Genomic DNA, 24994 nt, shown 5'->3' with positions numbered 1-24994 from the left:
GCTGGGCTCTCTAGATCCAGGCCAGGGTGGTGGGTATATGCTCCTGCCAGCCTATGGGAGCTCAGCAGAGAGGACTCTGGGAGAGCCAGTCAGGGAAGCCACCCTGACCCACATGTCTTCTTGTTGGAGAGCTACAGATGGTTTAGGTAAGAGACGGCCCTTGCATCTAGGGTCAGAATGCATGGATCGAAGTAAGGCAAAAGCACCAGCTCATGGCAACGTGGCCTCATTCGTCCATCCATCCAGTCCACAGAACTTTGCCAAACACCTCCTATACAGGCCGGGCACCATGACAGGCCCCGGGTCTCATCAATGATGACACCGGACTAGATGCGACCTAAGGTCCTATTCAGCCCCTACCATATTCTTGAGCCTCCCCCCAACCCCCTACTTCAGAGCAGGGGTCCCTGTCACCGGCTCCTTTGTGGCACTAGCTGCAATCGTAATGAATTAAAAAAAAAAAATCAGCTCTCATTCACTGGATTGTAAGTTCCAGGAAGGTAGGGACTGGGTCTGCTTTATTCAGCCCTACAGCCCCAGCCCTTAGCACAGACCCTCACTCACACTCGATGCTCAGTGCACATGTACTGACTTAGTTCGGTCGTTCCGGAAATGGTTTTCAAGCATGAGCACGCGTCAGACACTGTGCTAGGCTGGGGGACACACCAAGAGTGGCACAGAGATTGTCCCCCGCTCATGGAATTTACCCTCTAGTGGCTGGAGCAGGGTACAGCACGGGGTGAGGCAGTGGCATGAGAAGAGTGGAGGTTAGTCCCCTTCCTACATCCCCACAACGTTCTGCAGGCAGCCTTTAGTGGTCTCCCCGATCTTCTGGTTGCTCCTGTTCCTCCCCCTCCCCTGCCACCCCTGGAGGTTCACGGCCACCAGTGCAGGCTGATCTTGATGTCTAACGTCATGTCAATGCCAGCAGCACACATGTGGAGTCCGCTTGGTTCTTTCCAAGGCCCCCTGCCAGGCGGGTGGCCACGTTTGCCAAGCAAAGTCCCAGACCTGGGCTGCTGGCTCTCTCCCTGCCCACCCTTCTCAGTCATCACCACCCCCGGCTCCAACGCTCAGGCAGTGGGACTCCCAGATAGGGAGCCTCATTTATAATTTTCTGGGGAGAAAGAATGACACGTGGCTCACAAGGCAAATAGAGAACAGCTCGGACCGAACGCCAACCACGGAGGGCTCTCCAATGCAGAGCAAACCTCACTGGACCTAATTAGTGTGTCACTGATAAAGCAGCAACTGACAGCGGATACATGTTGGGGAAAAGAAACTCTGCATAAGGCATGAGGAGCAGAGGGTCAAAGAGATGAGAGGGAGAGAGGGATGGAGGTCACTTATCACATCCATTCCCATCCCTGCCTTCCCATGCTGAGGGGGTAACACCCAGGGTCATTCTGTCTGGCTCCCAAGGGGGATGGGTGGAAAAGGGCTGAAGATTAGGCCTGGAAGCCCTATGTCTGTCCAAAATGAGTTAGCTGTTAGTGACCTGAGGCTGCTCTGTACAGCTGTGCAGGCAACACACTGCACAACTCTAGAGGTGCCACTCACAGGACAGTCATCAGTTTGGGTATATATTACATCAATTTTCTGGCAGATGTCAGTAGAATGTCTGGAGAAAGGGATGCCTTTTTCTCATCTGCACAAATGTGCTATATAACTCTGACCCCCTCACAAGTCTTCTCTGAAGGAGCACAGACACCTTCTAATGGTTCCCAAACAGATACCAAGATATTACAGAGACCTGAGCAGTTGTGAGTGTGGTCAAGGAAGGACATTTGGGCTCAAGTTAAAGCCATGCCACTTACTGGCTGCAAGACCAGGAGGTCCTCCTGGAGATTCAGCTGCTTGCTGTCTTGGTAAAACAAAGTTTCTCTTCTGGTCTGCATTGCTGTCCTTGTCCTATCAGTAAGTCCCCTCCCCTTCTCCAACTGGTTCCTCCTGAAGAGTCTCTTCTGAGATCAGAGAAGGCATCACAGGCTAACAAGAGCTCATAGAGCCCTCATCAGAGGTCTCTGTATCTTGCCAGGTGACTCCCAAGTCTAAGAGCCCTGCAGAGTTCTTACAAGCATAGTGGGCAGCCCCCAGAGATGGGGAGTAGGTGCAGGCAGGACTCTGGTCCTCACCACTGTCCACACCCCTGCACCCCTACAGATGGGGCTGACCTACTGTCTCAGGACAGACTGCTTCCCTTGGTGCCAGGCCATAGCAGGTGCTTGATGTCCTCTGTCCCCTTCTGTTCTTATAATAGCCCTGCAGGAAAGGAATTACCTCCCTTGAGAGAGAACCACCCTAGAGAGAAGCCAAACCAAGGCTGGAGGGGTCAATCTGCCCTAAGTCACTGTGGGAAAGGGGCCAACAGATCCCTCGGACCAAGCTCTCCCCTCGACCCAGCCACCTTGGCTGCAGACAGGCTGGAGATACTGGGGACCCAAATGTCCCGAGCACCTACTGCGTGCTGGTGCCTTCCTACACATTAGTTATTAAATGTATGCTGATGGCTACTAGCAACTTCCAGGGGGCGGTCTTAGGGGGCATTTGTATCTCGTGTCGGGAAACTCTTAAAGCCCCAAAGTCTTTAAAACTTGGAGGAATAAAGCTAAGATGGTGGAAAGACAGAGAACAGGCCCCATGAGCGAGAGAGCCTGGGGAGTGAGGCGATACCCATCAAATGGCGTGTATCCTCTGAAAGAGACAGCGCTGGCTACAGTGACGATGATGGTGACAGCACTGCAGGCGACTGAGCATGCCGTCAGCCTGCCGCACGCGGAGGGCCTCAGCCCTCAGTGGGAAGGCCTCGCTTTCTAAGACTGCTTCGCTTTCCTGCTCTTGGCCTCATCTCCCCGTCCCTGCTCCTCCTCCTGTGTCCTGTGCTGAGGGTCTGGGGGTGGGGATGACTCTAGACACAGAGGATCAGGGCCTCCCCTACAGGATCAGTTCTCCCCTGAGAACAGGACAAGGCTTCCCTACAAAGACTGGGCCCGAAGCTTCGAGAGTCCCTGGACAAGCCCTGACAGCCTTATGGCCCCAATCACTCCGCATCAGATTTTTTGGAGTTCCTTAGTGGTTTTAGAAAGCGCCAGGAGAACACTGCTTCTGAACTGCGGGGAGAGCCTACGGTGGGGCATCAAGGAGAGGTCTCCATGAGCTTCGAGGAAAGAGTTTGCAGAACACAGTGGGGCGGGGGGCCCAAGATGAGACTAGTACCGGAGGGCCACCACCCTACTTCAGATGTTCTGCAGACTGTTTCTGGGGAGCCTGTATGTGTGTGTGTGTGTGCACGTGTGTGCGTATACACTCCTGATGCATGTCATGTGAATATTACACGTGGGCCCTGCATGTACTAGATGCACATGTGCTCTGCATGTGTTGAAGAGCCCGCGAGGGACAGGATTTATGCCTGCTGTCCCAGGGTCCTGATTTGGATGGTAGCTTCTCGGGGCCACCATGCATGGTCCGTGCAGTGCGTGAGTTTGGTGTCGGCGTGCTCTGTACCAGTGGTGGGGCAGCTGCGGTATAAGCTTAGCATCTGCACGTCGGACATTTGGGCCAATCCTGGCCCTAGAGACCCAAGGATGATTTGTTCAGGTAGCTCTGAGTATGGACTGTATGGTGTGGACACGCTGGATCCACGTGAGGGACTGGACACATGAGGTGTGTGTGTGTGTGTGTGTGTGTGTGTGTGTGTGTGTGTGTGTATTGCAGGGCCTAGATCCTCTGAGGTGGTGGCTGGGTGGTATGGGCCCAGGGCAGTGGCCTGAACAGCTAGAGTCTCAATAGTGATAATGTCCCAGATGGGAACCAGATTATGGGAAACAGAGGATCCTACAGATTCTGATGGGGGTGTTTACCAGGGTCCAAGGAAAATGTGGACTATTCACGACTTAGGGGATGCTTTTTTTTTTTTTTTTAATGTTTTGTTTTTATTTTTGATAGAGAGAGAGAGAGAGAGAGAGAGAGCAGAGCGTGAGCAGGGGAGGGGCAGAGAGAGAGGGAGACACAGAATCTGAAGCAGGCTCCGGGCTCCGAGCAGTCAGCACAGAGCCGGATGTGGGGCTTAACCTGCAAACTGTGAGATCGTGGCCTGAGCTGAAGTTGGAGGCTCAACCCACTGAGCCACCCAGGCGCCCCAAGGGGATGCTTCTAAATGACCCATACATTTATTCAACGAATAGCTACCGCTCCCACTCTGTGCAGGAGACTGTGCCAGTCCCGGGAGGGGCCAGGGTTAGGAAGGAAGCAGGGTGGGGAAAAGGGCAGAGACACAGGGATGAATTGGACAGACCTGCCCCCTACCCCGGCAGCTGTCTAGTAGAGAGGACAGAAACATCCACAGTGGGCCACCAGAGCGGGTGGGCCAGCCCACAATATGGAGTGGTTTCGTTCCAGTGGGAAGCGAGCAAGGAGGCTGTACAAAGAGTCAGAAACCCAGCTGAGGCTGGTTCCTGCACAGGCCGGGTTCGGCCAGGAGGATGGACAGCAAGGGCATCCGGGGGAGGTGGCACATTGGACAGAGGCACAGTGGCAGGGCCATACGTAGCTGAGGGGGTCTCCAGGGCAAGGTGATCTGTTAGGATCTGCTGGAACACTGGGGCTGAGGGGCGGTGGGTAGGACAGGCGTCTGGCGGTCAGACCGGCCCAGCCCAGAAAGGCCTCGGGTGCCAGGCTCCAAACTGTGCCCTGAAGACGAAGGTGGGTCCAACAGCAGGTAAGCGATTTAGTGTTCCAGCCTATTTTAGGAACCCTCCTCCCCCAAAGGCAGGGGTCTGGGCCACTCCTTTCTGGTTGAGAGAGGTTGAAAACCCAGACTCAGGCAAATTCAATCGCTTACGGACTGTAGAGTCAGTCGTTAAAGAAAAGCAGTGATAGGCCTGACTACAAAGAAAGCCCAGCAGGGGCGCCTGGGTGGCTCATTCTGTTAAGTGTCTGACTTCAGCTCTGGTCATGATCTCATGGTTTGTGAGTTCAAGCCCGGTGTCGGGCTCTCCGCTGTCAGTGCAGCACCTGCTTTGGACGCTCTGTCCCTCTCTCCTGCTCACGTGTGCGTTCGTGGGCCCTCTCTATCACAAAATAAATAAACATAAAAAAAAAAAAAAGAAGGCCCAGCAGTTGAAACTCAAGAAGCTTTTTTGGGGGCACAGAGTGGAGGTAGAAGAGGCTGCCCTTACCCACACCGTCCACTCCTCTCATCCCCCGACTGCTAATTCTCTGCACCTTTCTAAAGCAGGTGCCTATGGATTTTTTCAGGCTCTCAGAGGTTTTCTCAGCCAACTTCTCAAAGAATGCTTCACTACACATAACTTGGGCCTAGAAGGTGCTCCCGTGTAAGGCCCTGAGGCTTGGGGGCGGGGTTGAAGGGAGCCTAGAGTAGGTGTGGCCTCCCTGTAGGAAGGGAGATGGTAATTTCCAGCGTGGGGCACAGCCCGTCTGGGTGTGCAGGCCAGGGAGAAGAGGGGAGCGAGGCCCCAGAGGGAGACGGGCTGGAGGGGCTTGTCCTGCAGCCCTGGCCTGGGGAGCGGCTCAGGGCTGGGCTTGAGAGTGGGGAAGGCCAAGATGGGTAACCATGCTGAGCCTGTTCCCATGTGTATAAAATGGTAGCAGTGACTTGTCACCCATAGGGCTGTGAGAACACAGGAGATGCTGGGCAGGAGAGCATTCTGGCGTGGAAGAACTGTGGTACAGACAGGGGTCATGGTAGGGACCCGGGGCTCCATCCACACCACCACCTGTCACGTTGATGCTTCCCGTCCTACCTGACGGATGCCTGATTGCTCCCCAGTTTGATGCTACTTCCAAATTTGACTCCCGTGGCTGGAGCACCCCTGTGGCCGTGGTTAAGGTTTTAGCCTGGTGGGGGGGGGGTGCTGAGGATCCTTTGGGGTTTGCCCAAAGAAGAGGCAGGGCACAGAGGTTCCAGTGGGCTCTGGAATCTGACTGTTGGGCTTAGGTCCTGGCTCTGACACTTACAGAACCCTGGACATTTTACTTTTTCAGCTTTAATGGGGTATAGTTGACCAACCTGGGGTAAGCTGTTAACCTCTCTGCATCTCAGTCTTCCTGTCTGCAAGATGGGGATTGTGGTAGTACCTTCCTCCAAGGGTAGCGGTGAAGCTCAAGTAAGTTAATATATGTCCTCTTCTTAGAGGAGTGCCAGGCCCAGAGGAAGGGCCATAAATGCTTTAGGCATTTTGAGTGTTACACACGGTCCATTAGAGCCCAGGCCACTGCAGACCGCAAGGAAAGGAACAGATTTACCTGCTCTGGCCACTTTCATGCTCTGTTTCCCCTCACTACCATCCTGCAAGGTACTCCCCGTGGGAGGTGAGCAAAGTGAGGTATACGAGGCGGGCCTGTTATACACTGCCACGTTGGCGAGATTCAAACGCGGGTTCCCTCGGCTCAAAGCCCACGCCCTCCCCACTACACCAAGCAGCCTCTGCCGAAGAGCCACAGGGAGTGATGGGAACCAACTTCCACTGAGCACTCACTATAAGCTGAGCTCTTAGACAGTGACGTCCCTGTCGCCTCACACAGGGTACGGGGCGGCAGAGGTCAAGCACGGGGCTGCTTTGGTCACTCCCCTTGCTCAAGACTACAGTGGCTCCCTCTTGCCTGCTGAATTCATCTCATGTCCCTGCCCTGGTGCACAGGGCCCCGCCGGCTCTGCTCCCACTCTCTCCCCTCACATTCCGTCCACCCCTGCTCATCCGGGCCATCAGGCTGGGGTGCCCCTGCCCAGGTCCCCTGTGCCTGTCTCAGGAATGAACACCCCTCCTCAGACCGCTCAGGTGAGGTGAGAACAATTATCTGGTAGTGTTTTTGGAGACAACTTTTGAGTTTTTGTTTTTGTTTGTGTTTACCCCCATTGCTAAGTTCCCTATTTGCCCCGCCTTGAAGTAATTTATTCATGACCTTTTCGTGCAACATCTTTCATTTTCCAGACATAATCACATCTTCTGCCAGGAACCCCTTTCCCTCCTGGGGTGCATAATTACTGCTGCAGATGAGACTATTGGTGCTAATGACTAAGTGGGGAGATGGCCGGGGAGGGGCCAGGCTGGGTGGGGTCTTGGAAGAGAGGGCAGGGGTAGCGGGAAGGAAGAGAGGGGGTTCTTCCTTTGTTCCAGACCTGTAAGCTTGGTAGGGAGTCAGTCTGCCCACTGCTCCCCCTCACGTCTCTGGGGACACACACCCTGGAACTTCTTCCAGTCCTTCCTAGAAGTGTTTCCTGTGAGCTTTACAGCAGCCCCAGGATGCAGGGAGCACCTATCTTTGTAGAAGATGAAGTGAAGGCACAGACGGGTAAAGTGATTTGGTCCAATAGTGAGGTGGCAGCAAAGCCAGGGTCAGAGCCCAGGTCAGCATCCGGCTGGCCTTCTCCTCAGCTCTGATGCGCTCACCGCACAGCTGTCCGGAGGCGAGTGTAGCCCCCGAGCCATAAGCCTTGGGTCCAGCTCAATGTCCTCACGGGTCACGTCACCCTGGACCAGACCTGGAACGCCTCCAAACTTTGGTTTCCTCTTCTATGCAATAGCCCTAACACTTTCCACCCTGCTTTCCTCATTAGGGGGGCTATGTGAGGCGGCTGGGTAAGCTGGGAAGGGCCGCCCCAGAGGAAGGGAGGGAGACTGAGGCTCCTAGCCTACCTCCCTTCAAAGACAAAGCGAGGAAGGGCACTAGGCTCCCACCGAGAAACGAGAAATGAGGTTGCCAAGGCTGTGCCCTTTCCCAGGAAAAGGCCTGAGGGAGTCTCCAAGCTGCTTATTTACCACAGAGCCACAGCCCTCTCCTCTCCAGTTTTTGTTTGTGGCTCAAAGTGCAGGCTCTGGGTTCACACAGCTAGAGGCTCAGCTCCTGGTGGCCACTTACAAACTAGGGAAGGTTACTTCACCTCTCTGAGCCTCGGTTTCCTCATCTGCAAAGTGGGGATACTGATAGTCTGCACCTACAGGGTAATCGTGAGGATGACATAAAATGACGAACAAAGAGCAGGGGGCCTGGCCTAAGGCGTGCCATGGTCACTCAGAGCTCCGCTCGCCCATCTGCTTCCTCTAGACCTTTCAGGACAGCATCCCTGACTCGTGGCCTGGGCCAACTCTCCAGAGTCTGTGGGGGGTGGCCAGGCCCGAGAGCCGGCGGGAGCAGACACCCCAGGAACACCAGAGAATTGGATGAAAAGAAAACTGGTGATGCTCAAAGCATGGATGCCTCAGCTCCAACACCCTCTTCTGTTTCATGGAGAGAGCTCCAGGCTCTGGACCAAAGTCCCAGCTCCAGACCCCAGTAACGAGGGCACTGATAAAGACATGAGGAAGCCAGCAGGGAGAGGGTGCTCTCACATGAGGGACATCTATTTTTTAGAACAGAAGAGTCAGCAGTTTTCCCTAATAAAGCCACAAACCACGGGGTCCCAGAGGGGGAAGGCTGGACTCAGCCTTAGTGACATAAAACCAATTTCCCCTACTTTGCTCTGTGGATTAATTGCCAACATGGTTTAATACTCTGGTGACCACTCCCCCAACTGCTATCCCCCTCTCTGCCCTGGGTAAAATCAGTTGATGTCTGCTCCGGGGACAGCAAACTCAGGAGAAGGAGGTAAAGGCAGAAAAAGCATCGGACTGGGAATTGTGTCACCTGACTTCCATCCCAGTTCTGCTAACGATTTGCTGTGTGACCGGGGATAAGTCACTTTCCCTCTCTGAACCTGTTTCCTTCTTTTTAAAATGAGAAGGTGCGGTGGGGAAGTGCTCAGCATTCTTCCCACTCTGCCATGATGAAGAATAATTCCCGTTTTGTGCTCACACTGACCCTGAAGGGCAAGCACTATTAACCCATTTCACAGATGGGAAACTGAGGCTCAGAGAGGCTGAGGACGTCACCTAAGTTCACAGAGCTGAGGGACAGGCTTGGGACTCCATCTCAGGCTTGTCTGACCCCAAAGTCCATGCCTTTGCCTCCAGTGTATCAACTCTATACAACCACATAAGAAACCTTGACTTTACTAAGCATTCGCTACATTCCAGCCTTTGTTCTAAGCACTGTACATATTTATCTAATCCAATCCTGAGAACACTAGAACATAGTTCCATTATTTATTCTGTTTTATAGATGAAAAACTAAGGCTTGAGAAGCATAAGTAACTGGGCCAAGGCCACCCAGCAGGCAATGACAGAGCTGGGAGTTGAGTCCTGGAGTGTGGTGTGTATACGTTTACATTTTTACATTTTTGCTACTTTGCGCTACCTGTGTTCCTCTGCTCACACGGGCAGGGCAGCTAGAGGGTGAATTCCTCATCTGCAGTGCAGCACCCAGGAAAATCTTGTACTATAATTAGGAAACCAGTCAATGGCGGGGTGGGGTGGGGTGGGAGGACACGAAAAGCTTAGGGCTAATAGCCTGCAGACCTTGGGTTTGATAAAGAACAAACAGTTGGAAAAGAAAAGGCACACACATTGTACGCATGTCACCTGGCTGTAATTTTTCAGTCCACATTCTCTTCTGGCCCCACAGCTGTCCTCACTCCCTCGTTCCAGCTCAGGAGCTGCACAAAAGGCAGACACACATTTTGTCCAGCTTGGGGGTGGGGGCTGGAGGAGAGTGACGTCTTTAAAGGACACCAAAAACCTTGGAGGAAAATTCAATCACTGCTCCACTGATCTGGATTTTCATAACTCTCACCCCTGTCCTGCCTTCCCTGGCCAGAGCGGCTGAGGTTTGCATACGACCTACTGACAGCCCAGAGAAAAGGCAGAAAAATGTGGAAACGAGTTTGTTCATTTGGGTGATGGAGTGCCCGCTCCCCTCGCCAGCATGCAGGGTTCAATAACAGCAGACAGGACTTCAAAAAATTGCAGCATAAATAGATGAGCCCTTTAAGGTAATAGAAATTCTGTCATCCAGGGGAGAAATATAGGCCCCGGACCCCATGGGAGGGGACATCAGGTTCCTCTCCCCAGCCTCCCATGCTCCCCACACCCATTATAGCCAGAGCTGAAAGGGAGCATCTGTACTGAGCAATGACCAGAGAGCCCCTTATCTCCCAGACACATGGGTTCCATGCAGGGAGAAGGTCTGGGAAATCCAATCGCTGCAGCTCTGGTGACCGCACAGGCTTTTCGCTGCAGGTGCCAAGGTGGCAGCAATTAGTCCGAGAGCAGGCGAGGAAGCTTCATCAGGCTGGCCACTTAGGTGAGGCCTTAATTAAGGAAAGCTGGTCAGCAGAGAAGTGTGCAGGGGCTGAGAAGCTAGCCTTCTCCCCCTGTGATGAGAAAGTCTATTCTCAGTTCTGTGGCTGCCCTTGGGAACCCAGGAGGCCCCGTCAACCTTGCAGCTCCTGGCCAGAAGGAAGTTTCAACTAATTACTCTCTTCCTCTTGCTCCCCTTTCTGCCTGGACCCCCAAAGAGGGCATTCAGGCCAGGACCAGTCAATCTCTTCAGGTAGGGAACTGCTTGGGGTAAATAACAACAATAGCAGCAGCAGTATTAATGAAAAAATAATGGTAATAATAAGCTAACTCTTGTTAAAAGAGTACTGATATACTAGGTATTCTAGTTATTGTGTATGTATTAATTAGTTCTATCAGCCCAGTAATTCAATAGGCTTTATTATTATTTCCCTTTCATACATGAGAAGACAGAGGCACAGAGAGGTAAAACATCCTGCCCAAGGTCACACAGCTAGTAAGCAGCAAAGCTGGTATTTGAAATGAGGGAATCTGGCTCCATAGTCTCTGGGTAACCGCTATGTAAAATTACGTAAGGTAGGAAGCTCACACCATTCCCCGCGCCCCCCCCCCCAAAAAAAAACAAACCCAGAGATGATGTTGGGTGATAGCTATTCTAGTCCCACTACAGCTACCTGTTTATCTGAACTGCAGAGAAACCAATGGATGTTTTCAAGCCTCAGCCCTGCTGGCATGGTCTCTCAAGAAATGCCATGAGTTTCCTTCCTATAGCAGTCAGTGCTGGAAACTTCTGCTTTAAGGGCATTCATTGCTCTTCTCAAAAGTTTCATCCATTTCAAAATGAGTATGTTGAGCAAGATGTTCACATGCTAGACATGGGCCAAGGGGGAGGCAGCTGGAGGAGTAGACAGCCTCTGAGTATGAGCCATCTGCTGTGGGAACAGAGGAGAGCTTAATTCTGAAGAAGGAATATTCAGGGAAGGCTTCATGGAAGAGGCAGCCTTTGATCTTAGCTCTGAAAGGCTGGGAAAGATTTTCATAGAGATAAGGAGAGTGGGGAGGGCATTCTAGGAAGAGGGAAAAGCTTGAGAAAAGGCACAGTCAGAGGCTCCAAAGCAGACACTGTGCTTAAGGAAAGGTGAGTCATGTGTGGCCACAGCAGAGATTTGTGGCAGGACTTTAGCAGGAGATGAAGTTAAGGTGGACTAACTAGTTTTAAGGGCATACAAAGGACTAGGGTTTGAGTTTTGTTTGGTGGGTAAAGAGAAACCATATAGAGGGATGATGTGATTTCAGCCTCCAAGTGGATAGACAGCTCCACTTAGTCCCCTCCACCACAGTTAGGCTGTTCCTCACTTCCTGAATCATCCCTCATGTGGACACTCCTAGGACTCTGCTGGCCTGAGCCTCCTGTCATGCGACCCTCACTCTGCCCACCCCCACCTCTGTTCAACCTGGTGTTCTGACTGGGTGGGACCCTAGGTTCTGATAGGACAAGACAACCTTAGAGGAGAGGCTTGTGGTGGCTGTCCAAGGTGCTGAAACAATATGCCTCCCAATTTTAAGCCCTCCCATTTAAAAAAAAAAATTTTTTTTAACGTTTATTTATTTTTGAGACAGAGAGAGACAGAGCATGAACAGGGGAGGGGCAGAGAGAGAGGGAGACACAGAATCTGAAACAGGCTCCAGGCTCTGAGCTGTCAGCACAGAGCCTGACGCGGGGCTCGAACTCACGGACTGTGAGATCATGACCTGAGCCGAAGTTGGACGCTTAACCGACTAAGCCACCCAGGCGCCCCTAAGCCCTCCCATTTTAATGATTAGTTCCCATACCACTGTCCTATTGCGGAGCCGATTTCATTCCCATTTTACAGATAAGAAATAGAAGCCCTGAAAGCTAGCATAGCAAGAGCTATGAACCTGGTTTCTCACCTTCTAGCCCAGGGCTCTTTTGCCCCACCCAGCAGCCCCAATGTAATTCAGCAAACCATGCCTCAAGTAATTATTACACTGGCATTGCCAAGCTAACATGTTCCTGAGACTGCTTCCTGAGACTGCTTCCTGAGACTGACCATTTAGGGTGATCCACAGGTACTTGGGTGGACCTGCTTGGAACCACGGCTGTGCATATTCATGGCTCTGCTTGTTCCAAAAGGAACCCCTGGGTATATACAGCTCATCTTGACACTCTCTTTGATGGGAGGAGTGCTGAACTTGGAGGAAACACTGCCCCCTCCCCAATACTCTCATAGTGCACCAATAATCACTACCATTTTACTGGGTGCTTACTGTATTCCAGGCACTGAATCACAAACTTGCCATATGAAGCTTCTCACTCTCTTGGCAAAGTCTACTCTTAACAACGGAGGAAATTCAGGCTTAGGCAGGCTTAGGCTTAGGCTTGCCAGTAGGCAGAGTGGGAATTGGAGGGCAAGGATCTGAACTCAGATTTGTGTGGTTCCATGGTGATCTGTCAGTCAAAGTCTATCATCTAACATATGAGAGCTCAGCGGCTCCCACCACTACTGGCTTTGTGATCCTGGGCAAGTCACTTGTCCTGTTTGAACTTCAGCTCCTCATTTTCAAATTGAAGAATGTGAAAGTGCACCTCTACAGGGCTCTTGTGAGGAATAAAGATGAAGCATGCAGCAAGGACTCAATAAGTGTTTGCTGCTAGTGTGAATATGATTGTTACTGAGCACAAGCTCTTTGAAGGCTAAGTGGATGTCTGATTAGCCTTTCCATACCACCAGATGATTCCCAAGTTTGTCAGGGTAAATATCTAGTGTTCTGAGAAGGAAGGAGGAAGAACGTGAAGGCCAACACACCCAGGCTGCCAGGTGGGTCTTGCTTCTGCCCCATATTCTCATGGCCTCTGCAGGGGTTGGGGACCATCTGGCTGGAGCAGGCAGGCCACTAGACTCTCAAGGGTGGTTCTCGCTACCTTATTAGTACTCTTCACATCTACGTTGAGTCTGAGGCCATTCTCAGGCCTCAGAGACTCTGCTTTAATAAAGCTATCCCCAAATCCTCCCTAAAGAGCCCTTGGCAGGGAGAGCTTTGCTGGGTGGGGCCCAGCTTTGCTGGGTGTGGCCTCACATCTATTACCATGTTGGCTACTCACATCCAATAGCAGGCAGGAATGATGTGACTCCCATCTTACAGAAGAGGAAACTGAGGCCCAGCAAAGTGAGGCAACATGTCCAAGGTTAGTGAGCCTAGGATAGAGGTCTCCAAACACTCAGAAAAGGGCTCTTTTAATTAGTATCTAATTAATTGCTCATCCTAAAAATCTTTCAAGGAAAAGGGCAGCTGCATAAATTTATAGATTAACTAGCAAATAAAGGCATTCCTAATTATTATTGACTGCAGGGCATTCTGGTGAAGGTCTCAGCCAAGTCGGCTCTGCTGATTGCCCCAACCCCAACCCTGACCAGAGCTGGCTAATTGCAGGAAGTTGCATTCATTCAGAAGCTGGAGTAAAAGCAACAGTAATGAGTTCCCCCTTGGAGCCTGGTGCATTCAGGAATGAGTCACACTGGATGAGAACAATTGACTGTTCTGTAATCACCTCCAGCAGCTCCTGCTCAACACCCAACAGGGCCCCAAAGAGCCTTCCCAGGTATAATGAGGCTGGGCAGGAGGAGATGGATGAGAATTCATAGGGTCTCACCAGGGCAGTTTGGCTTACAATCTGTCTTAGCCCTGAGCCCCAGGCAGGTAGGACTCCACAATGAGATGATTACTGCAAGTGCCAAGTCTCCCAAAGTTCAAGGGCAGGAAGTCATTTGCATCCCAGATGGGAGGAAGAGAAGCAGGGGACTGGCCTCCAGACTGCAGGAGCCCTGGCCTGGGGGCAGTAGGCACACAGACTCTGGCCTCCCTAGCCATCTGAAGGCCTTGATTCCCCCTTCTATTGAGGAATAGTGACTAGGCAGGCAGTTGGGGGGTGAAGAAGGGGGAACATGGGACACTCAGCAGTCCCACAGATAATGTATACAACTTCAATGAGCCCCTCTCCCTTGGCTAACACACACATACATCACACACACACACATATATACACACACACAACCCTCCTTGCTCCTACTTTCCTTTATCTTCCCCATAAGGGTGTGCTTTCTGATATGGTCCCTGGAGTCTGCACAATGGGCCATCTTACACTTGATCTTAGCCAAAAGGTGGAGAAGCGATGCATAGTGGACCATCTTAGAAATCAGTGGGTTCATTTCCCCCTGCACACTTACCATTTACAGATGGGGGCTCTGAGGGAGGAAGCCATCTGTCCAAAGTCATAGTGGAACTGAAACTGGGGTCAGAATGCCCATACTAAATGTCTGGTGTGATCTGTTCACTTCCACTCAGTCTCCCAAACAACTAGTCTCTCCTACCCAAACCAAAACCTTGGGCACTCACATTTTTCTGTGGAAATTATGGCCAAAGCTCACACCAACGAAGGTAAATAAGAAAGGAAACCTACAGGGGGAACAGACTTCTTTCTCTTTCAAAGATGTCACCGGAATTCATTTTCACCCAGTTTTATCTGCACCAGGGAGGAGGAAGAAGGAATTAAACAGAATTTTGTTCAATAGACCAGGGCAACTTGCCCACAAAAGACACCAGGCAAACCCACACTCCCATGTTGTGCTTCCCTGTAGATCAGTGGATCTCCACCTTGGCAGCACACTGGCCTCAACTAGACCAAAAATATCAGTGTTCTGTGGGGGGGGGGGTGGTTTCTGGAGGCATCAGTGTTTATAAAGCTCTCCAGGTGATTCCAATGGGCATCCCAAGTTGAGGACCACCTCTTCCTACTCAAAATGAGGCCACTGACCAGCAGCACTGACATCACTTAGAATCTTGTTAGAATGCAGAGCCTCAGGCCCCATCTGCATCTACTGGACCGGAACGTGCAATGCAATAGGGCCCACCGCTGATTCATATGTGCACTGAAGTCTGAGAAGCACTGAGGTGAGGTACTTGATGTATTTCATCTCTACACCTGGCAGCGGTTTTGCGAGGCACGTGTTCCATTCCAGAGATGAGGAAACCGATCCTGAGAGAGGTTAACTCACTGCTCCAAGGTCACGGAGATGCTCTAGGACAACCAGGATGTGACCCCAGTGTGGTTCCAAAGACCACACTTTGTGCTGCACAGACCACTTCCTACAGCACAATCAAATATATGGCCCTGGGGGACCCCAGAGTGCTTGGGTCCTCAGACCCACTGGGCACGCCCCACCTTCGAACAGGATTCCACTTCCAGTGTCAAGTTCCCTCACCTCATAAAACCCAGCATAATTCATGAGCAAATACAAATAGTAAACACATGGGGGAAAGGTTCACTCTCCCCAGTAATCAGAAGAGAAATGCAAATTAGAGCAACATCAAGGAGCCATTTTCTACCGATATAATTAGCCAAAAAAAAAAAAAAAAAAAAAAAAGGATGTTAGCAAAGTTGTTTTGAAATAGGTACATTTGTACATGGCTGGTGGCGGTATAGATTTATATAACCCTTGAGGAAAGTAATATGGCACCATCCATCAAAAGCCATAAATATATTATGCCCACTGACCCTGGGAATTCACCCTAAGGAAATAATTCAATAGGAGAGGAAAAGCTGTTTGTAGGAAGATGCTTATTGTAACATTTGCCGTGAACAGTGGAAACAACTCAATATTCAGCAGTAAGGGAATGGCTGAGTAAACTGGGGTACATCAGCTCCTGCAGTGTTATGCAGCTATTTAAAATGATAATCAAGAAGCCCAAGCAGCAAATGTAGGTGAAAGCAAGTAGAATACAAAACTGTGCATACTGTGGTTATTATGATGGAGAAAGACCGTGTGCATAGGATTTGGACACGGAAGAGCTGGGCAAAGACAACCGGTGCTCAGGGCTGAGGGGGCAATGGAAAGACCCCCTCCTTTTAATCTACAATTACAGACCTCAGTATAACTGACCCTTTGAGAGCAGCCTGGGGGCTCTCTGGTCAGGAGCTCTCTGAGGGGGGTGTGGAGTCACTTCCACTCTTCGTCCCTGGGCAAAGGGATTCCCAGATTCCACTCAGGGGTGGGAGGAGCCGACGCCTCCTCTTCTGTGTAGGCCTGAGAGCATGAGGCCGTGGGAGACCCTTCCCATCTTACCATGAAGCCTGGGGCACAAGTGCAGCTCCCAGTGATGCTGTGGCAGTCGGCGCCGTTCTGACAGGTGCAAGGCAGCTGGCAGCCATTGCCGTAGTAGCCAGCAGGGCAGGACTCGTTGCAGTGGTGGCCAGACCAGCCTGGCTGGCAGGTGCACGCTCCAGTTACTGGGTGGCAGCTGAGCAGATGAGAGAAGAATGAGGGGACAGTCTGGCCAGAGAGGCAGCCGCGTCCCACCCTCTGCCTACCCTAAGTCTGGTCTGCCAGGGTAGCAGGATCAAAAGGCCTCTCAGGTTAAAATGCTTACTGCCTCGTTTGTTTGTCAGAAGGTGCCAAGGTCAAGGTCACATGGTCTTTATGGCCCCAAGAAAGCGAGGCTCATGGTAATTATATAATTTACCTAAAGTCACATAGTTTGCAAAGGAAGCAGCAAAATCAAGATTATAACACAGGTCTTCTGACTCCCAAAGAAGTGCTCTTTATAATACAAATACAGAGTCCAAAGAAGAAGGGAGCCTTCTTCAGTCCCTTCCCTATGACTGTGATGTCCAGAGCCTCACTCACCCTGTACTCAAGGCAGATGCCTGGTGAGGCAGCAGGGCGTGAGAGGGTTGCAGTGAGACCCAGCGACTCTGCATATTGTAGGTACTCCATGGACATTTGCTATGTTAAAATGAGACCTGAGGGCAGATGTGGTCTCTCTCCTCTGGCGGTGTCTGCATGGGACAGGATATCTTCCATCTGGGCTTTGCTAGGGCTCCTTAAGAGTGACTGTGATAATCTTTACCCCTTATCTGTCTGGCTGCCTGGCATGACCTCTAGAGAATAGGGCAATCTCTGGCTACCAGAAGTCCGATCCAACCAACAGCCAATATCTATTCATGATCAGAGGGGATGCTGGTGTGGTGACCATGTGCTTCTCAAAGCTTCTGTGGGGAGTGTAACTGACCAATGACCCCAGCTACTGTGTCTGAAATCACTACATTCATTCAGAGCCCACACTTCCCCTGGGCTGCTCCCAACTAGAGCATGGCACAGACATTAAAGGTTGGCCCATTCCTGGGAGACCGGAGATTCTTCTGATGGGCAATTTGGTCTAGAGACTCCCCATCTTGCCAGACTTTCTTAGAACTGTTATATAATCTAGGACTTTCCACCCAGCCTTCCTTCCTTCCCTCTCCTTCACATGGGTCAGACGTGCACTGCACTCTGATGTTTTCCTAGCCTCCCAGCCCCCACCCCCTTTTCCCTCATAGATGTTTCTCTAGTAAATCTCTTGAATGTGGGGAGAACCCAGACTAACACTCCAAGGAAGATGCTGAATGGTAGAGACAAGCCAACCTTCCTGGATTCCCTGTGTCACCTGCCTCTCTTCTCCAGAGTCCAGCTGAAGGGATATGATCAAAAGAGGCATGCTCTGGCCTGGCAGGGGAGCCTGGGTACAATTCCTGATTCTGCTAAATTCCATGAGGACATGGGTTTTGTCTCCCCAGGTCATTGCTGTATCCCCAGCACCTAGCTTGTATTCACTGCCCAATTAAATATTTGGGAGTGAGTCATACTTTCACTATGAGTAATTATTTTCTGTGTCTATTGACTTATCATATGTCTCTCCCCCCAGGTGGCAGCTCCATTGGGGAGGGCCCTTTGTCTATTTCACCTCTCTCTGTATTGTACCCCAGGGCCCCGCAGAGTCCCTGGCATGCTAGAGATGCTCAATACATATTTGGCAAATGAATTAATGAACACACTAATTGTGTGAAGCCCAGCCAAGCTATTTCTCTTCCGGGAGCCCTGGTTTTCTCATGGAAAATGAGGGATGGACAAGAGTAGACAGTTTCTGAATAATAAGTGCAAGTAGCTAATAATCATCTTGGAAAATGTTTAGTCTCATTAATTATCAAGTCAAAATAACAACGAGATATCACTTTTTCTCTATCAAAATAGATTTTTTTTTTTTTTAAGGGACAATACTCAATGCTGGTAGAAGGTTCTGGAAAACTATTTGGGGTTATGTATCAGGAGTTTTAAAAATATTCAGACCCTTTGGTCTTATAATTCCATTTCTAAGAATCTGTCCTAAGGAAATAATCATAGTGGCAGAGAAAGATTTATGCACAGAGATGTTCCCTGAAGCATTATTTATAATAGAGGGCAAATGAAACCAATTTAAATAATAATGTGACCAGGCTATTAAAACACCAGGCACTTTATACATATATTTCTAATCTTCAGATAAGCCTGTGAGTTAGGCATTAGAGCCTCTATTTTACAGAGGGCACTTGGAAGTAATGTGACTTGCTCACAGTCACATGGCTAAGTCAGGGGAAGCAGGGATTCAAACCCAGGTCTGTCTGACCATATTCTATCCATGGTCTTATGCCGCCTCTGACAACAAAGTGCTGGTTACATGAATTATGACAATTTGTATGAAGAGATGTTGCAGAAATATCCAAATGCTTCCCAAAATCTTTACTGATACCAGGTGAAGTGAAATAAGCAAATTGTAAATAAGTCATGATCTAAAATATGGAAAAAGTAAGACAGATATACATAGACGTGGACGAAGCACGAAAAAATGACAACAAAATGGCTTTGGGGTTGAGAAATTATGATGACTCGCAGTTTTTTCTTTAAAAATGTACTGTCGAATTTTCCCAAACTGAGCATCAATTCTATTTATACACAGACGTAAATCAATAAAAAGTGTAAATAAGCGGAAAAGAAGAATCATGCAAGGGATGAGGGTTTTAAGACTTCCTGGCTCCAGACAAACTCTTCCCTGAGCCCCACGCCATGAGGGGGACATGGGTAGTTATGTGGGTGCCATGGGGCGGTGGCCCCCACGTGGTGACCCTGACCCTCAGCTAGACAGATGTGGGGCACGCCTCCCTGTCTCAATACTCTGAGCAAGCCCCTTCTTGGTTCCACATTTCCAGGAGCCTCTCCTGGGGTGGGAGGGTCCAGCTTAGTGACAGTCTCAGGGATGGATACGGGTGGATCTAACAAACGACCTGGCAGCCTTGGCTGTGGCCATCAACTCAGCCCAGCTGCTGCGATGCCAAAGGGTCTCAGGCACGCTTGTGCCCTTCCCATCAGTGGGTTCTCTCACTGCAGACCCTGGCTCTGGTGGGACCGCCACCCCGTGAGAAGCAGACTGGGCACACACTGCCTGGTGAACCTGACTTCTAAGTGCTCCCACAGGGCCCGCCTGTAGTCTCAGCCACCAGCGTTTGGTGTGTGCATTGGTGCCAATTTCACTTTTCACTCTGAGCACCGGAAAAGCTCAAAACTGCATCTGAAATCACTTCTTTCTCCCTCCTTTCATGTCCCTAAAATTCTAGGTAAAAAACCCATGATCTCTAGCTTCTTAATTTGATTGCTTATCATTAATTATAAAACCTCTCAAATACCTTTCAAGAGGGGCTGGGGGGAATGACTGCTGGCTGTGTGATTTATGGCTGAGAACTGGGCACCCTCCTCACATCTGATCTCTCCCAGGCGTTCCCTGTTCCCTGCTCCCCTATGTTTCGTGGTGGCAGAGCCATTCCCTCAGTCACACGGTGGACAAGTGACTGTTGGTTAGGCTCAGGCAGAGGTCACAAACATTGGTGTTTAGGCAGGCTCAGTTCACTGTTGTTGTTTTTTTTTTTTTCTTCCCCTTGTCTTTATGCCATTTTCCCCAGACATAGATTAATCACAAATTAATAGGAGCCGAAAGCTGAACAATACAGGAATCTTTTCCGGGTGGATTTTTCTGTCGTTTTTATTTTGGTGGCTCTGAGATTTCTATCAATGCTGCATCTGTTGGCTAAATACAATCTTTCAAAGGTAATACATGATCATGGCTGCTGGAATTCGTCTGTGACAATCCAGTTGTGGAGGGGACACGGCAGAGGCCTGACACACAGGCACTCTCTTTCTCAAGGTTATTCCTTTATGAGGGAGGATCATTTCTTTGTGCGTGCTACACAGCATTTATAAAGAGAACGAAGCGGTGGGGGGTCTGACCAGCCACTTCTTCCCTCCTCGGGCACATGAGTTCAACCTCTGTGAAGCAGCCTCTCCAGAGGGGCACCGGGCAGAGAGAGGCTGGGACCAGATGCGGAGGGTTGGGGGTCGAGAGTACTCTGTCTCCCTGGGAAGATACTCAAGGCCTTGTATGCCTTCTTGGCGGGGCTCTGCCATAAGCTCTCAGAAGCCAGGGGGAATTGGGGGCTAGGCTTCTGGGGACCCCACACTCCATGTCTCAGGGAGTTGGGGGGACACTCCACCTTCAAAGACCACAAGAGCACTTTTGCCCCCACTGGGCTGATGAAAGGCGATGGACAGACTGGGAAACTCAGACCTAGAGAGGACAAGTGTACATAGCAGGGCATTTGATCAGACAGAGCAAATGTCCTGAGGCCAGGACTCAGGGGTCCCAGACCCCACCCAGGATAACTTAACTCCCTCGAGATGAGAAGCCATAGAGTTCTCCCTCTACTTTTCTTGGATCCCAAGAGAAGGCTCTATATTGGGACAAAAGCTCATGGGAGAGAGGAGTGACGTGTGTCCATGCAGAGGAAGAGAGGTGTTCCCTGTGGTCACAAAAATGAAGTCAAAAACAGCCTGAGAGAGTTGAGTCAGGCCAGAGGCTCTCAACCACGGGCAATGTACCCTACATTCCCCATCCAGGAAACAGTTTTGCTTGTCAGAACTTGGGGGCGGGTTGTGGCCAGTGGGGTCTAGTGGGTAGAGGCCACGGATGCTGCTAAACCCCCTACGATGCACAGAACAGCCCCCACAACCAAGAATTATCCGGCCCTAAATGTCAACAGTGGCCAGGTTGAGAAACTCTGAGTTAGACTGAATGAAAACGTTGAGTATTGTGGGTTCAGTTATTGGGCCAGTGTCCCAAAAGAGCGGGGTAAAATATGAACAAAAATAGTAAGGCAGACATCAGCCCAGTGGCAGAACCACCTAGAGGCATTGGCTGAGTTGAATTCAGTGATTCTTCTTACTGAAGGTCTGCCCTGTGCCAGGCACCGTGCAATGCTGGGCAAGCCAGGTCATAACTGCCCTCAAGGAGCCTGGGCCACGTGTGACACAGCGGCCTGAAAGGAGGCCACCATGCAGACACGGAGGAGCCCGGCCCGGAACCCCCAGTTCTAAGAAATGCTATGGATTCCCAATCCCTGAAACATGACACGTGTTAAAGACAGGAAAGCAAACAATCATCAATATTGGATGGGCTGAGATTAGCGACGGAGAAGAGGGAGTCCTTCCAGATTAATAATGCATGGAGGACTCCTTCAGAGGAAAAATAAATTATGCAGGGCACGGCTGCTCAGGCACAGGAGGAAAACAATAGCTCTTTAATCTGGGGGTTGGTTGAATCTCTGTGGCAAGGATTCTCCCTGCACTGGACCTCAGCGGCAGCAGCCCTGCTTCCTGTCCCCGAAAGGGTCCTCCCTTGGCTTCCAGCTGGGGTTGGTGGGGGGGGGGGGGGTCCTGGTGCAGTTCCACCTGTGCAAGAGGTCCAGGCCCCTGACCGGCCATATGGAATCTTTAGAGCCTCAGAGCTCTTACCCTGTCCTCCAGACCCAGCAAGGACGCCACCTCCTCAAGACTTTCCAGACCAACAGAGCAGTTTCCTGTGACGCTTTCTAAGCACAGCCCTGGTCAGTTACTTGAGCACGTGTTGGGACCCAGTGGGGCCAGCCACATACATCTTACCGATTCCAAGATGCACGTTCCCCCGCATTCCCCCCTCTCAGATATTGGGCGCGCTATACAATCAATGGTACGTCATGGTTCAGGTGATAGCATTTTCCTTTCTTAGTAGTCCGTAAAACAGAGCTGTGCCTCACTACTGGTATTGTCTCGTATTGGAAGACATATGGTAGAAGGGGCTCAGTGTGTGTGAGTGCTCCAGACCTGAGTTCCTGAGGGCTGGACGGGTGCTGAGGGACTCGATTTCCTCCTTGTGGTCCAGCCCCGCATGCTCTCAGTGTTTGCTGAATGAATGACTGAGTGAATGACTCGGGTCATATATAGGTCTGCTAGGGCCCTCTCTACAGTGTCTTCTCAGCCCTCTGCCTTGCAGGCAGCATCATCCCAGCCGCTCAGCTCCAGGGATTGAGGACCGAGGACAGATCCCCTCTAAGCCATAATATCTGCTAAGACGCCTCTGCTTGCAGTGACCAGAGGCTCTTGGGTGATCTGTGGAGAATCAAATGCTGGAAATGAAGAGGGGGCTGGGGCCAAGTCCTGGCTGTCCCAGCAACTGTGCTGCAAAGAAGAGGCATCTCTGTCTGGCCTGCAAACAGCAGCGATACCCATTGCCCTGAGTGTGCAATCCTCCCGAGCTGTCTTGCAGGTCCGAGGAGAGAAGGGAGACTCCCCCATCCTTCACCACCCAGATAAGAGGCAGCCACATAGAGGGCTGTGGAGGTGTTATCTGGGGCCGACAGCCTCATTTATTACCAGAGGGTGCTGCCAGCTGGTGCATGAAGCAGGAAGTGAAGAAGACACGGAAGAGGTGGCCCAGGGCAGCTCTGGCTTCTCCGCTTCCCAGATTCAGTCTTCCCTGGAAGCAGCCGTTGGTGCCGGCTTCACCCGAGGTGCCCTCAAACCCGAAAGGACACAGACCGCAGGGAGAGGCTGGCCCTGACCTCTGTCCCTCCTACTCCTCCACTCTAGCCAGGGCCTGCTGGGACAGCCCTCTCCAGGTCCTAGGAGAGCCACACTGATCTCTAAGGCCCCTTCCAGTATTGATCCTCTGAGCTCCAAGGCCCTGGCTTCTGCCCTGGCAGTCTTGTCCCTGAACCTCTAGGGGCTGGCGGATGGCTTAGTTAGGCGTGGAGCACGCGGAGGGGAAGTTTCTCAAGGACAATGGCCCCAGAGCCTGTGGCACGTGAGCTGAGCCACCCTAGCACCCCAGGACCATGTGGCCACACTCCACGCTGCTGCCCTGAGGGTCACCAAACTCCCTCCTTACTTCTGTGTGTGGGGTCTCAGGCGGGCCCATTTTCAAAGCTGGCAGCTGGGTGTGGTAGACAGAGGCAGGTGACCTGGGTCCTGGTCCTGGCTGTTTGTGGCTTTGGCTTCCCCTTTTCATCAAAGTGGTTAGCTGAGCTCTTTCAATGCCCCACCCGGGTGACCAAGCAGGGGTGTGTGCCCTGAGAAGCTCCCTCTCCACCGGTGTTCACCCGCCCACCCAGCCCCCGGCTCACCTGACCCCAGCTCGTACCTGATGGTGTTGTCGGCATCACAGGGGCAGGGCAAGGCACAGCCCAGGCCATACAGTCCCTCAGGGCACAGCCGCTCCTGGCAGCGGGGGCCTTTGTAGCCGGGATCACACTCGCAGGCGCCGGTGGTGGGCGAGCACTGGCCTCCGTTGTGACAGTCACAGCGCTGTGAGCACTGGAAGCCGAAGGTACCAAACGGGCATTCCTCTTGGCACCTGCGGGAAGGAGACTGGGGTTGAGGCTGTGCCCCCCCCACCTGCCCTTCCAGATCCGCCCAGCACACACCCTGTGCCTCTAGGCCTGAGCCTGGGGTGTGGCACCTGATCCCAGCATCCCTCCCTCCCTTCTCATCCTCCAGAAAGCACCTGCAGGCAGGTCCCCGCTTGGTGCCTGGTCCCCTCAGTCCCCCCGGCATGGAATTTGTATGGTCATATTTCATTGATTAGAGGCCTTAAATGGGGTTTTACTTCACTTTTTTTGATTGCGGTAAAATATACGTAACATAAAATTGAACATTTTAACCATTTTTAGGGTTCAGTGGCATGAAGTATATTCACATTTTGTGCAACTGTTTCCACCATCCAGCTCCAGAACCTTTTCACCTTCCCCAAGCTGGAATGTCTGTACCCGTTAAACAATAAACCTTATGTATTTTTTTAATTAAAAAATTTTTTTAACATTTATTTATTGTTGAGACACAAAGACAGAGCATGTGCAGGGAAGGGGCAGAGAGAGAGAGAGAGAGAGAGAGAGAGAGAGAGAGAGAACGAACCCAAAGCGGGCTCCAGGCTCCGGGCTGTCAGCACAGAGCCCGACGCAGGGCTCGAACCTACAAACCAGGAGATCGTGACCTGAGTTGAAGATGGATGCTTAATCGACTGAGCCACCCAGGCGTCCCATAAACCTTATGTTTTTAAGCTATGTTTTAGCATCTCTGCCATCGGTTCAGTCTTACAACTGATGGCGTGTCACAGGGTAATTATCCATGTTTTCATTCTTAGCAGTCAACAAAATGATGCATCTTACCATCGGTGGCATCTTGGGTTTGATGAAACGTGGTCATTTCATTTCTAATCACTGTTTCCGATTTTATCTTTTGGGCAGAGGTACAGTCTCCCTTGGTCAGACTAGAAACGTGTGTCCTCCACCAGTGTGGAATTTTCCTGAGTACAAGAGGCATCCTCCTTCACCAGATGGGAGAATCCCCCACACCAGGGACTAATTCCTCCTCCTCGGACTGGGGATGCCGGTGAGCCAAGGAGGAGAAGTTCAGTAGTTTGGACTGCTCCTTGGAGCTTCCAGTAATAACCTTCATTATTTAAATCATTGCCTTGCAGCCCCTGGGTGTGGATCCTCTGTGGTAGAGTGAGACCCCTGCTGCAGAGTGCCTGACACTCCCCACCCCAGGCCAGGGCTATTCCCCAGGGAG

General features: G+C 51.3%; 1 protein-coding gene across 4 annotated transcripts in view; it reads right to left on the bottom strand.

The window, feature by feature from the left end:
* The window catches only part of MEGF11 (multiple EGF like domains 11), a 359712-nt gene that overhangs the window by 41758 nt on the left and 292960 nt on the right, over positions 1-24994 (bottom strand). For all 4 annotated transcript variants that reach the window (XR_006293259.1, XM_043555119.1, XM_043555120.1 and 1 more), the window contains exons 9-10: positions 23568-23780; positions 16337-16511 (exon numbers count right to left, since the gene is read on the bottom strand). Coding sequence is in view for 3 of the 4 variants with exons in the window: in XM_043555119.1 (XP_043411054.1) it covers positions 16337-16511; positions 23568-23780 (388 nt within the window). In the remaining variant the exon portion in view is untranslated. The remainder of the gene's footprint in view (positions 1-16336; positions 16512-23567; positions 23781-24994) is intronic.

Source organism: Prionailurus bengalensis, chromosome B3 (genome assembly GCF_016509475.1).
Source record: "Prionailurus bengalensis isolate Pbe53 chromosome B3, Fcat_Pben_1.1_paternal_pri, whole genome shotgun sequence".
Taxonomy (NCBI): domain Eukaryota; kingdom Metazoa; phylum Chordata; class Mammalia; order Carnivora; family Felidae; genus Prionailurus; species Prionailurus bengalensis.
This window is presented reverse-complemented; position numbering and strand designations above follow the sequence as displayed.